At 39.1% G+C, this 14,071-nt stretch overlaps 1 protein-coding gene across 3 annotated transcripts in view; it reads right to left on the bottom strand.

The window, feature by feature from the left end:
• RASA1 (RAS p21 protein activator 1) overlaps positions 1 to 2,014 on the bottom strand; it is a 45,654-nt gene extending 43,640 nt beyond the window's left edge. For 2 of the 3 annotated variants that reach the window (XM_084225784.1, XM_084225785.1), the window contains exon 1: positions 1,596 to 2,014. In XM_084225784.1, the coding sequence (XP_084081910.1) occupies positions 1,596 to 1,975 (380 nt within the window). In that variant the 5' untranslated portion in view covers positions 1,976 to 2,014. The remainder of the gene's footprint in view (positions 1 to 1,595) is intronic. The other variant, XM_084225786.1, reaches the window with a different exon arrangement.
• Between the last annotated feature and the right edge of the window lie 12,057 nt (positions 2,015 to 14,071).

Genomic DNA, 14,071 nt, shown 5'->3' with positions numbered 1-14,071 from the left:
GAACCTGCAGGTGCTTCATTTCCCTACTCTTTGTATTATTTACTACAAAAGCCAGAATGCCAACTTTACACTATTTAAAAGCATACTCATGTTTAAAAAAGCATTTGTAACATCTTTATGGCCTAAAAATTGGAAGACTAGGAACTCATATTGTGTCTGGTTTGTGCTTGAGCTTTTTTGTTTGCTGGAAAACAAGCTCAGAGAAGCTTGTTATAGAGGCTATTATCATTTTATATCCTACTTAAAATGACAATGGCTTTTGAAATGGTAAGAGCATGTAACATAATGCCAAAGTTATCTCTGTCAGTGAAGTTATGACAGACTATAAAGAATGAACCCAAAATTTCACGCAGATTTTAGTTAACTTTTTGACCTATATATATATATATCTATTTAAATACAACTGTATGTTACTCCCTAAATTATCCACTACATGCAAGAACTACAAGAACAACATATTTATAGAAAGTATACTAGTGAAAAAATGCAAGCCCCTGAAGCCATTTCATTGGGGAGAATATGATAAGGACATGGAAGAAAAGGTTTATTTTCTAATCTAACACACACCTGAGTAAACCTGAAATTTCTACAGTGAAATCCAAAGGCTGCATAAAGAGTACTTATTAATTACATGGACTCTATATAATATTATCTGATCTTATATTTCACACAACTTAAACAAAGAACTAGTCTGCCTCTAGTGGAAGATTCTAGTACCAGTACTGAAGGAATCCAAATTAACCTGATGTACAGATAAATAAAGTAAAACCTAACTATAAGTTTACAGCTTATTCCAAATGTCTCCTCTCTCCAAGCATAACCTATATGAAAACAACTTTAAATTGGCTGAGCAGCAAGGCAGTTAAAACATTTATAAAAATATACCTCTGTTGACACTTTTAAAATTGGAAATTATTTCAATTCCTTTTTAATCCACGATTCAAGACTGTCTGAATTTTTATAAAGATCCAACAAGTGGGCATTACTTTGGCTGTTTCTATATGAAATAGAAAAGATAAGTTACCTTTTTTTTTTTAGCAGAAAGCCATGAACCACAAAATAATGACATGGCAAATGAAGTCTTTTATGCCATAGATAGGTTTTTTACTCTATTTACAGAAATTAAGTTTATGACTCTACCGTGAAGGGGCTACCAGTGACTGGAAAAGTCTCCCAAACAGGTAGTTTTTTAAAAGACAACCAGAATAGCTCACTCTTCCTGGCAGCCTCTGCAGTACTGCTGTGAAAACTTGCAAAAAACTAACTCAGCCGCCTTCTTCCCGTAAGCTGATCCCACTCAGTACCGGAGGACCAGCTCCCCGTGAAGGGGAAGAAGTCAGACCTCCCTGCTGCCGCCGCTCACTCTCCTGACTTGCGGGTGGGCTGCGCTCCACAGATCCCGGGCAGGGTCCCCGCAAAGCAAACTTCCTGCTGGAACGGAACCGGAGGAAGGAGGGAAGGTGAATAAGTGGGACGCAAACTCCTGCGAGACTTCCAGCTGAGCTTGACACACAGTCTCCCCGGCTAGCTGTGGGGGCTCGGCGGCGCGGTACCCACTCCCCACAAGGATTGAGGCGGGGACGGTGGGTACTCACTGATTGGTGGGGGGCGCGTTGAGCGGAATGGCCACCTCCTCTTCCTCGTACTCCGGCCCGTCCAGTGAGTCTCCCTCGTCCACTGTCCCCAGCCCCCCAGCCAAGACGGGGGGGGGCGGTAGCGGGGGGAAGCCGGGATCGGCCGCCCCAGCGGCCGCTGGAGGGGCTGGCCCCGCGCCCAGCTCCAATAGCCCCAGAACTGAGCACAAATCCGGCCCGCCTGGGGGGCCGCCGCCGACCAGGAAGGGGCCTTGCGGCTCCTGCGCCCGACTGCGGCACAAGGCGGGGCAGTGCCCCAGCTCCCCGGCCGCGGAAGCTCCCGCTGTCCCGGCCACAGCGCCCGAACCGCCGTCCTCACCCGTGGCCTCGGCCGCCATCATGTTGAGCCTCACCGGCGGCTTCACGCCGGGGAGGAGGCGACAAAGGGGCTCCGAGCCCCTGCCCCCACCGCGCCCCCCCCCCCCCCCTCCCCGACCCAGCAGGCAGCGGACCGGGACGCGGCTGAAACTTCCCGGCGGAGACGGGCGGGGAACAATGCCCGGCTGGGCGGGGGCTGGACCGCTCCACAGGCCCCCGCGCGACTGCCTCAGCCCGCGGCCGCCCCAGGGAAGCGCCGCCCGCCCGGTGAGCTCCGCGCTTGCGCGGCACGTCTGCGCCTGCGCGAGCTGCGCGGCTCCGGCTGGGTTGTGCGGGACGGTGGGCGCGGATGGAGGCGGTTGTGCGGAACAGGGCGATAGGGTTCGTTCCGCGGCCGAGGGGCAGCGAACTTGCTGGAGTAGGGTAAGATTCACTAGTTCAACCCAACATGACCACTGTAATTCTGAACCCGTATGATCCAGCGCCAGATCCAGATGCCTTTTGAACACCTCCATGGACCATGACTTCACTACCTCCCTAGGCAACCTGTTCCAATGCCTGGCCACCCTAATAGTGAAGAAACGCTATTGAGTGTCTTCCAATCAGCTTATTCTGTATGATTCTTTGTAATCTGAATCTCCTCCGTCTCGGTTTGAAGCCGTTTCCCCTGGTCCTGTCATTGCAAACGCAGTAGAAGAGACCAGTCCCCACCTCACTACGCCCTCCCTTGACGTATTGATAGAACAAGTGGAAACGCTTTTGTCAAGGGAGCAGTAGACTGGATATTAGGAAAAAATATTTCACTGAAGGGGTGGTCAGGCACTGGAACAGGGTCCTGGGGCAACAGTGGACTTGCCATCTTTGAAAGTGTTCAGAAACCATGTGGATATGGTGCATGAGGACATGGTTTCATGGTGGACGTGTCCGTATTAGGTTGATGGTTAGACTCGATGATCTTCATGGTATTTTCCAACCTTAATGATTATGATTCAATTCTAACAATAAGTTTTAAAAATACATCCTGGTGGTACTGTTTACCTTGTAAGAACTGTGACTCAGTGTCTTCTTTACTCTGTACTTCCCTGAAACTGTATTTTTGTCATGTTACTCAAGCTTGCAAGCTCTCAATCCCACTTTATGCAAACTTATACCTACCTTCACCATCAACCATTTTTCTCCCTAAAGTGGGTTTATTTGGTACATCAGCTTCAATTCACACCTAAATACCTCTGGGATTAAGAAGACGTCATGTGATTGCCATTACCAGGCAGGTGGATATCTTTAGATTTTGTTTTTTCCTCCCAGTGTTAAAAGAGCTTACAAATAGCAGCATGTTTACACTTGCATGTTTCTCTACAGTTCTCAAAAGGCATCTAAACATTCAGGTTTTCAAAGCTTTGCATTACCCAAAAGTATAAAGTGAATTTTTCCTGAGGCAACTAAAACAAACTACTGCTCCCACTTTCACAGGTCTCAAGCTCTTTTTATCTGCTGAAATTGTTTAATATCTTTCCTTCTGAAGGCAAACTTCGCTTCCAACTTACACTACTAAGACATCTGGAATTATGCTGGTTTTGTGCCCAGGGTCACAGTGAAAAGAGAAGCTGCCTCTAGCCCTCAGTCTATACCATTGCAATATACCTATTTACTGCTGGTTTTCCGCTTTAAGAAATTGTAGTTTCAAGAAATATTGTAGGTTGCTCTCTCTGTGGCTTTCCCTTTACTGCTTCTTGCTTTCCTCACAGATTTCTAAACAAAATCGTTTTAACCTTGACACTATAGCAGTAGCAGTAAGCCTAAATATAGAAATGCAGTGTAAATATTTTAAAGATTCCCCTTATGAGGCAAGCTTTTCTAAGTGCCTTCCAGGGCAGCAGTATGTGTGTGGGGATTGGAAGGACAGCTGTGCTAATTCACTCGGGAGAGGATAATGTGTCTACAACACTTTCAGGAGGTTTATTTTGGTGAGAACAGTTTTAAATTTGAAAGGGATTCTGCAGAGAAAGAGCTTATAGTAATATCAGCTGAGCTGTTACCTCTGTGTGCATCCAACACACCTTTTCTCTTCACTTTGCAGGCAAAATTGCCATCCTGAGTTACTTGGTGCTGGAGGTTTTACACATCAATTTGTGTCAGTTTTTAAGCCTTTAAAGTTGACTGCCTCTTTAGAATCATTAAATATCTCAGATTTGAAGTGTTCTGTAAGGATCATTGAGTCCAACTCCCTGCTCCTCTCAGGACTTCTCAAAACTACAGCTACAAGCCTCCAGAGAACTTTTTTATAAATGGATGTTTTTGGATGAAGGGGCAAGTGTAACAGTATTTTTCTTGATACTTCTTGAGCTTCTGCAAATATTTCTATTCTGAAATCCCTGGTATAATTTACACTAGGATAGTCAGTCCTTCATCCCTGCTGTGTCAAAATGGTGTCAGGCTAGATTCCCTGAAAAGTACATTTGCATGTTCCCTAGTTTGAGCTAATATAATAGTACATATTGTGAGAACAGTGGCAAGGGGGGAGGCGTTCCAGTCAGATGTATGCCTGATTTGGAGCTCAGGTGTTCAGGCTGGGTTTGTCACTGATTTGTATGGCATTGGGCAAGTAATTTGAGCAAGGTTTTTCTTTCTCCATGAGTAAAGTAAGAGGCTATTTCACAGATATGTCAGAGAATCAATTAGGTTACTTTACAAAATTTGAAAGCTGGTAAACACCCTAATTACTAGGGTGAAAAGCCACATAACGTGGCTTTCAGTTAATAAAAGGGAAGGTGTTACTTTTATAGTAGATACAAATACAACAAAACATTTCCTTTCACTCCTTATTTCCTGCCTTTCTCTTTTGCCTGAGCACAGTTTCTGCCTTTCTAAAGTTTTACCCCATTTCAGAAATTTATAGCAGCAGAGGAATTTTCAGTCTTTCTGTCATAGGAGGGAATGATAAGAAACCAGCTTTCCTGTAATGAAGAACCTGGAATGCTCCAGCTATTTCAGTTCTTTCCCTTGTACTCCCACAGGTATAAAATAAACAGAGAGTGTTGCTTCTCCCTACCTGCAAAGCTGTCATGCATTTCCACTTTTCATACACTTGCCATGCTAGCAAGGAAGTTCTGGGTGCATGGGGGCTGGGAGGAGACACAACCAGGACAGGTGACCCCAACTGTCTAGAAGGGTATTCCAGACCATGTGACATCACGCTCAATATATAAAGTAGAGATAAGAAAGAGGAGGAGTGAGAACATTCGGAGTGATGACATTTTTTTTCCCAAGTCACCATTACATGTGATGGGGCCCTCTCTCTGGGAGATGGTTGAACAACTGCGTTCCCTTGGGAAGCAGTGGATTGATTCCTTGTTTTGCTGTGGGCATGGGTTTTGCTTTCCCTCTTAAACTGTCTGTATCTCAGCTCATGAGTTTTCTGGCCTTTACCATTTCAATCCCCTCCCTAATCCTGCTGGTGGGGCAGTAAGGAAGCAGCTGCCTGGGGCTTAGCTTCTGATTGGGCTTTTAAACCTCCTTAACTGTAGTAGCATACAAAAAAGTGCTACATCATTGCTCTATCAGTCTTTCATAGTGGATGTGATCCTTTTATTAAAATTCCATGTTATTGTCTGTGTTTAAATGCAAGCGAAACCTTACTATTTATAGTTACCTGTACTTATAATTTATGCCTTCATAAAAAGCATGTTTGCATTCTCCCATGAGCCTGTATATACTGACTCCAAATATAGATACGCTGAACAATTATAAGAAACACTAAAAATTATCCTCATCTTTGGAAACTTATTTGTTAGTTATTGAGTTTTTTCTGTAAGAAGAAATGAAAAACTGAGTTGCAAAGGACAGCTTTTTTTTTTCAATTTTAAACAATATTATGACAATAGTTACATGTAATAATTTCCGCACTTACTTAATTACATATAACTTCCATAAGGGTTCTCAGTAATGATGGAGCTTAGGTTTCTACAATAATCTCTGGCTGTTGATTGACAAAAATTACATGTTGGCAAACATCGTAGTATTTTTGCAGCTGCTTAGGTATCCTTTGGATGGTGCTTCTACAGCGGCTAGGAAAAGGAAAAAAATGATAAGAACAAACAAACAGGAAAATATAACTATACTCTTAATACCTACAGAACTTCCTCTGGGAACACTGATGTAACCTCCACAGGATAAACTGAGACAGAGTGGAAGTTTTCCAGAGTAGAAATCCATTTTGATTTAGGTGAAATGTACATCTTTGAATTAAGTCTATAGCTTGCAAACATAGCTGTTTAGTCTGACTGCCTGTTCTCATAAAAAGCCTATGCTCGAAGAAACTGCTTTTACTGAAGGACAGAGATAAGAGGCGGGGGAGCCCCTTGAACTCTGAAACAGACAAAGAGGCTGCTATGGACAGCAGGGTAAAATGACCCAGGATTTTTTTCTGATAAATTAGTGGCAAATGTCACACAAAATCAGTAGAATGAATATGTATGAACCTATTTTGAAATTGCATGCATATGTATTTGAGAGGGAGATAAAAAAGGATCAGAGGTGCACATGTCATTTAAAGAGAAGGATTCCCACGTGCATCCAGCGCTGTAGTAAACATACCAGCTTTACAACTTTCACAAAAGCTGTGGAGTTTGTTTGCTTCCGCAAATCAAAACCCAGCTGTTGCATAGAGGACTGTCTTTCATTTCAAATTTGGCCAATTTTTTAAATAAACAGTTAATAACACTGTTGAGGAATGCATAATTCTCACTCATTTCAATAAAATAATTTCTCAGTTTGTGGTTATTAGTTCCAATGGCTTAATATAAAACATCTGCCTATATTTTGTATTTAAATAAAGGGTATCTCTGTCAGGCATAGCTACATGTATAATGTATAAAAATCTACAAAATTCTTTAATGCATATATGAATCATATTCTGCCTTGATGATAGGAATTTATGTCCTGCTTAATAGAACAATTAAAAAGTAAAACTCTAGATGTAGCTGTAATATAATGTAGTGTAATATATAAGCCATAGATTGGTCTTTTCAAGGAATGTTTATATAATGAAGCTTATGAAATAATAGTGGAAGTTATTTTGAATTTAAAATTTTCATGTAAGTTTCCAGGGGAAAAAATATTCATGTAAGTTACCAGGAAAAAAAAAAATATTTTTGACATACATTTTTAAATTAATGTTTCCATTAATTGTGTCATTGAAAACTGAAAAGTAAGGAGAGAAAATGCTGATTCATACAACAAATGTTTCTTTATCTAAGGCGTAGCCAGATCTGATTTCCTGGACATCAGATCTGTATGAAGCCAATTAAGTTTTAAAATGTCTGCTCATGTGGTGCCATCAAATCTTCTGTATGCACTTACTTACTATACAGAAACTAGTATTTGCATGTGAGACTTAAAAAATGTATTTGCAAAATTAGTGAATTTTTAAGGTCATATTTACACATCTAAACCATCTATTCTGTACATGAAGATTCCTATTTCCTTATGTATATTCTCACATGGAACAAGTTGCCTCATACATTACACTGGGATAGTTTAGGTGTTCTATTTTTCTGCTTACAGTTTAATTTCTATATGTCTTCCATCATGGGGTGAATTTTTCCATTAAGATATGTTTCTCAATTAGAAAGAAGAAATTGATTGTTAAAATCCAATATGGTAACTCCAATTCTTAGCTGTTTTTGTTTTAGAATTCTATGACTTAAGACACTAAATTAACCTAGATTTAATAGGTAAAATGCTGTGATTTATATTATGTAACTGCCCAGACACCTAAACTTCTTGACCTTATAATGTGTTAATCTAAACATTTACTTCTCACATGGTCTACATATCACTTTTTCCATTACTATTGTGTTTATTGCTTGTGATAGAATTTACTTGTATGAAACAATTTGTTTAAGCTGGTTGAATTTCTATTGTTGACTTTGAAATCAGTTCCAGAGCATGTAACTACTAGGAGTAGGAGCATACGTAGTCTGTAGTTTTAAGGAGTGATGTTACTCATTTTAGAATAACCTATACATACTTACATAGTGATTATTCAATTTTAACTTACTGTGGATTGAATTCTAAAAGGTATCAAACAATTAAACTAGCTGTCATTTCACTGTTCTGTTTAAATCAGAGCTACCTAAAGATATAATGGTGATAATACTTTGAAAAGTATTGAAAAGTATAAAGGTCTTATATATATATGCTTCAATATGATATTTGTGATGATTAGGAAAAAAGGGAAGTTCAAACATTGCATCTGATGTATAGCGCTTGCTATATGGGGGCAATTATTGTAGCAGCTGTTAGCTACAAATAATATTAGTTTCATTTGACATTTAAATGGTAACTCATTAACACTGATGAAATTTAATCTAAGATTTTCCAAGATGTACTGGTATATAGTTGTTCATTTGCTGCTTTTTCAGCACCTATGAATAGCTTTGCAACATTCACTGATATTGCACAATTTGCAGGGATATTATTTCCTCATAATGAACAAGGACACATTGATTTTTCTACCTTTATTTCTGTAAAACAGTGAAAGATGAGCTGTTTGGAGAAGCATATCAATCACAGAGTATATAATATGAATACACAAAGCTTCGGCTGTATTTTGGAAATTGTACTGTGTAAACAGCTGTATATGTGCTTATAACAGTAGCAGGGTTTAGCACAGTGAATAGAAAATTAGGAAAGGCCAACTACTAGTATCCTTCTAACTAATGAGAAATTGCAGTGTACATGGTAAAAAGGTGCCTATTCCTTGGCATACGCAAGGAATAGGCACATCTAGTTTCTGCGGGAGGCAGGCATAGGGGCACTGTGATGGGAATAAAGGGTTCTGGCTTCTGCTTAAATTCATGCCAGATGGTGTTCAGCAATTCCCAGAAGAACAAAGTCAGACTGGCAGATTTCAGACAAGGTTACAGTCCCTTTCTAATGGATTTAGAGCTAGCAGTGGTCTTCACTGGTCTTCACTATGTAGGTATTTTAGCCTACTGCTCCATCTTTTAAATCAGATTTTCACTCTAGGGAGAGATCTCTCTATAGGAGAAGATTAGCTCATATTACATCTGCACAAGAGAAGACAGTATCCCTTCTCACTCAGAAAGGGTGCTTCTTAGTATTGGTGCTTCTGTGGTTTTTGTGTATTAGCAGGGGCGTGGAGGACTGACAGATCACCTCCTATGGTACTACTCTTAATTTGGCTTGCCTTTTAAAGCCCAGCTATTCCATGCTTCAGTTAAAGCAGATAATAATTGAAAAAGTTATGGGCCTGTATATGTGATTTACAGCAGTGCACATGATACTGTTCTAGTCTACAAATGAACTCACGTATCTGTAACTCAGATTTCCTCTGGATAATGTATTCTTGTGGGAATGAAAATTTGCATTGACATAAATCTGTTTAGTTACATCTGTACCAAACTGTCTAGTAGTTCTGCATTTGCCTTCCTCCTTTGCTTTCTCACCCTTTCACTCTACTGTCCTAACCAGCCAATCCACCTATTGGCATCACCTCTGTTTCCCAGGGAATAGAGTACCTGGACAACAGGAATGCCTGACATTACCTCCTTGTGTGAATGCCAGCGTTTGGCCATATTCTGCCTTTTTCTATCCCTCAGTTAGGATGCCAGCATAGCAAGAATATACACTATTTTTGTTAGAGCTTTACCATGCTTCATCACTTAACAAGATCATGGATATCAGACTCTAGGAAGAAATTAAAGTAAATCCTACGTGTCAGGTACAGAAAATATGGCATATTTGAGAGTAGTACCATGTCAGTGGAGAAGCAAGATCTCAGATTCATTGCTCTACAGTGCTATAGTGAGAGTACTGTACCAACAATTCCATAAGCAGCAATATGAAAACTTTATTATCAGTGTCACATCAAGAGTTTTACACATTGCCAGCTGCTTAAATTGCTGACACTCATTGAAGAACAGCAATCCTGTTAACCTAGACTTTAATCCAGCCACAGAGTATAAAATACCATGTTTCAGATGTAAAAATTGCTATATTAAAGCAGTAGGAACTGCCTATCTCCATCTTGCTTTCTCAAATACCCTCCAAGGTGATAGCAATTGAAGGGCCAAGACACGCCCACACCTGGAAGGAGGGTTGCTCAGATGTGTCATGAAATCCATTATCATACTTTCTTTCAATGGAAGGGGAAGAAGGGAGATGAGAAACATTGTTCAATAGTTTTATTTTTGTACCTTTGCTTGTATATTTTGTACCTTCAGTTGTATTTTTTGTCACGTCTTCCTCTGCCTTCGTGAAGTTACATTTTCCTTTGCTGTTTTGTTGCACAAATTAGCAAAATATCTTTTGATATTAAGAATCATATATAATGATGAATTAAACAAGCCTCAAAAGGAAGACTTTTCTTAACTCAATACCATGCTGTGATTATTTTTTAATCGAAAGATAACACTAAGAGCACTGTCATCTTTCTGTATCCTTATTTTAAATGAAGAACAACTCATCTGTAATGAAGTGTATCCAATAGGCTCTACTCTCCCAATGGAGGTATCTCTGAGATAGATGGTTCCACAGCATGTTTTATAGTAGAGGTAGAAAGGGATATACCTCAAATATTTAAAAACAAACCAAAGAACTGAACAACACAAATGGCATTCTGGGAAGAGAGAAGTTGTACTAACATTCTCCAGAGTCTTTAATGTTATGTAAATTTAATATTGCAGACTGTTCTCCAAATCCAGAAAGTCACTGATGTTAACTGCAGTTCACTGCTTTATTTTGTTTTAAAAAAGCAACAGCATGAAAGAAAAGGCTAACAGAAATTATGAAAATTGATAAGAACATGGAAAGTCAACTCAGCAATTCATGGAATCATACAACCACAAAATGGTTTGGGTTAAAAGGGAACTCAAAGATTATCTAATTCCACCCCTCTGCCATGGGCTAGGACATCTTCCACTATCCCAGGCTGCTCCAAGGCCTGTTTAATCTGGCCTTGAACATTGCCAGGGATGGGGCAACCACAGCTTCCCTAGGCAGCCTGTGCCAGGGCCTCACCACCCTTGCGCTGAAGAATATTTTCCTAATATTTAATCTAACCCTGCCTTCTGGCAATTTAAAGCCATTCCCCTTTGTCCTGTCACTCCATGCCCATTCCAACAGTTCCTCTTGGGAGCCCCCTTTAGGTGCTGGAAGGGGCTCTAAGGTTTCCCCAGAGCCTCCTCTTTTCCAAGCTGAACACCCTCAACTCTCTCAGCCCGTTTCCATAGCAGAGGTGCTCTAGCCCTCTGACCCTCATTGTGCCTCCTCTGGACTTGCTCCAACAAATCCACATCCTTTTTATAATAAGGACCCTAGAGCTGAACACAGCACTACAGGCAGGGTCTCACCAGAGCAGAGCAGAGGGGGAAATAATTTTTTTTACCTATTCTAAGTAATCTCATTTTTCAAGAACTGATTCCCTCTGCTCATAAAAATGGAGGATGAAGGGTGAAAGAAACCTAAGAAATCCAGATGGAATATGTCATTCCTTAAAACCTATTTAGAGAAGATAAGGAACAAAGCCTGCTAACAGTGTTCCTGTATAGACCTGCTCAGTTTAGATGGGTCATTTCAATGGAACATCAGAGTAATGCAAAAAAGTCAATACTGAACTATTTTAAAAGCTTGTGGAAACATCACATTTTCAAGATCTGGAACAATGGAGGAATATCAAGTCACGCTTGTTTTGATTGCTTAAGATTCTCTTGCGTTGGGAAAGAAATGTTTGTGTTAATTTGAAATAGTTTAGTTCTGTTCTGATTTTTATGTTGCATAGTAAGTACAATATGTTGTCATAATTAAAAAGGTTAATTCAGTCTCTTGAATTTTCTTTTTCAGATATATTGAGAGGGTAACACAGAGCAAAGCCAAATGCCAAAACCTCTATGTATTTTAAGAAACATTTCAACCTTTTCAGATTTCCACTCAATATATGTAAAAATGGCATTGTAGTCTCACCCTGATATAAGCTGCTTTGACAACTTTGTTTTCAAACAGGCCCTCTGTAGTGAAAACCACATGGAATTTGACTCACAGTTAGAGAGGATGTGTTGCACAATTGCTAATGCCCCCTGAATGTATAATTATGCTTTTTGGTTTTGGTTGAATTTTTTTTCAGTGAAGATCAGTGTGTCTCTTATTCAGAGTATGCAAACTGCTTGGTAGGATGCCATGAATATGTCTCCCCAAATGTCATATCAACTGGCATTTACTTAGAAACAAAAGAAGAGATAGTTGTAAAAGCAGAGATTGAAATAATCCTAAATACTGCCTGGAAGAAAAATTTTACAAGTGCTCCATCTTAACCATATTGCAGTCTTTCCTTTAAAAAACTGAATTATTTGAGTGCAAGTACCTATTTAAAAAAACAAACAAAAACCCCAACTAATTTATGTTAAAACATTCAAATCCTGTGCAGTGAAACATGGCAGTAAAGTCTATTGAAATGTTCCTATAAGAGCAGGCTAGATTCTCTAAAACCAAAATGTAAGACAATGGTTATTTGACTAGCTGTGAGATGAACATAAAAAGAATGTAACTGAGGAGGACGAAGAAGAGACTGGATAAAGTGCTTTAAATCTATGTCCTGCTATTAGAAGAACAACAACAGCAAAATTATATATCTTGAATGACTAACATCAAGTTAATTTTCTGATGTTGGCAGTTAATACTTAATTCTCATTGCATAAGAGGAGCAATACTTCATGTTTAATCATTGAAAGGTGGGAATAATTTTTTAAATTAAAAAGTGTTATTGTAATTTCTTAATATAGATGATAACAGACACATGGAATTGTGTTTTAAGCATTCTCACTCAGAAAAAATCACATTACACCAAAGAAAGATTGTATCTGTTCTCTTTATCTCTTGGCTATACATACTTCATGTTTATATGTCTATACACTTCATATATCTACTTATACTTGGCTATACTTCAATATAACTACTCCATTGAAGTTAAAATGGGGAGGCATATGAAGTTTTCTTGTGTAGAAGGTGAGTGGATTGAAAAATAGACTGATATAAAAGTGTTTAAGACTTTTTTCTGCTGCCCCTCTGGCATTTGTCTGACAGAACCATATCCCACACTATCAGTAGAGGAAACCATCACTAAAGTTAATGTATTAGCTCATTCCCTTATTTGGGAATACTCTTAAATCAGCTTTGTAATTCTCAGTAAAAATACAAAGTATTCTTGATGTTCTACATAACTGTCATTTATCAGTTATTATACCATTGAACAAAGGCATTATTTTTCACTGAAAACTTCAGTAACTTTTTTTTTGTTATGCTTATCTTCCAGAAAAATGCCACTGTGTCTTACTGATGAGAGAATTAGTGGGTTTTGTATTCAAAGTTTTCTCTCCCATTTAGTTCTAAAAGCAACTGTAAAGGTTTAATGTTTTCCCATGAAACACCACAGCTTTTATGTCTGTCTGTATTTTACATTTACTATAGTACTGGGTCATTACTTACGCATTTTTTTGTTCAATAAAATCTAGTACTATGGAAAAGGGAGAGATTTGTTCAGGCATATACTTCTGAATATAACTGCTAATCTAACAATATAGGGATTTTTCTTTCAATTTTTTGTGTTTCATGGGTTTGGTTTGATCTATCACATTACTTTTTAAAGGAAAAGCAAAAAAGCAGAAATGGAGGTCCTCTCTCCTCTCGAAGTTATTATGTGGGTAACATTTACTTTCCTAAGTAAATGTTTCAATATCAGTTCCTACAAATAGCAAATCTATTTATTCTCAGTGAAATATATCCAGCTTTTAAAAAATGCAAGGGAAAACCTAACACTTCTAGTGAAATACAGAGGACCCAGTTGTCTGACTGTTTTGGGAGATTACCCTGAAAAGGAAAGAGCTGTCAAGGGAATAAAAAATGCACATGTACTGTAGCATTATAGGAGGTTATATTTATTCTGCTTATAAGACCAATCCTAGAGTTTCTTGTATTTAGAGCTATGTATTTATAAGTAATCATTAAGGCTTTTCTTTATTTCAAATGTTACCAGCAGATTTTAAAAATCTGAGCAAAATGCCACGATGTGGTTTTCATGTATAAAATCCCAGAAGGGGTAGGGA

This window comes from Fringilla coelebs (genome assembly GCF_963513975.1).
Source record: "Fringilla coelebs genome assembly, chromosome: Z".
Lineage (NCBI taxonomy): Eukaryota > Metazoa > Chordata > Aves > Passeriformes > Fringillidae > Fringilla > Fringilla coelebs.
The sequence above is the reverse complement of the archived record's forward strand: the minus strand, read 5'-3'. Positions and strand labels throughout refer to the sequence as shown.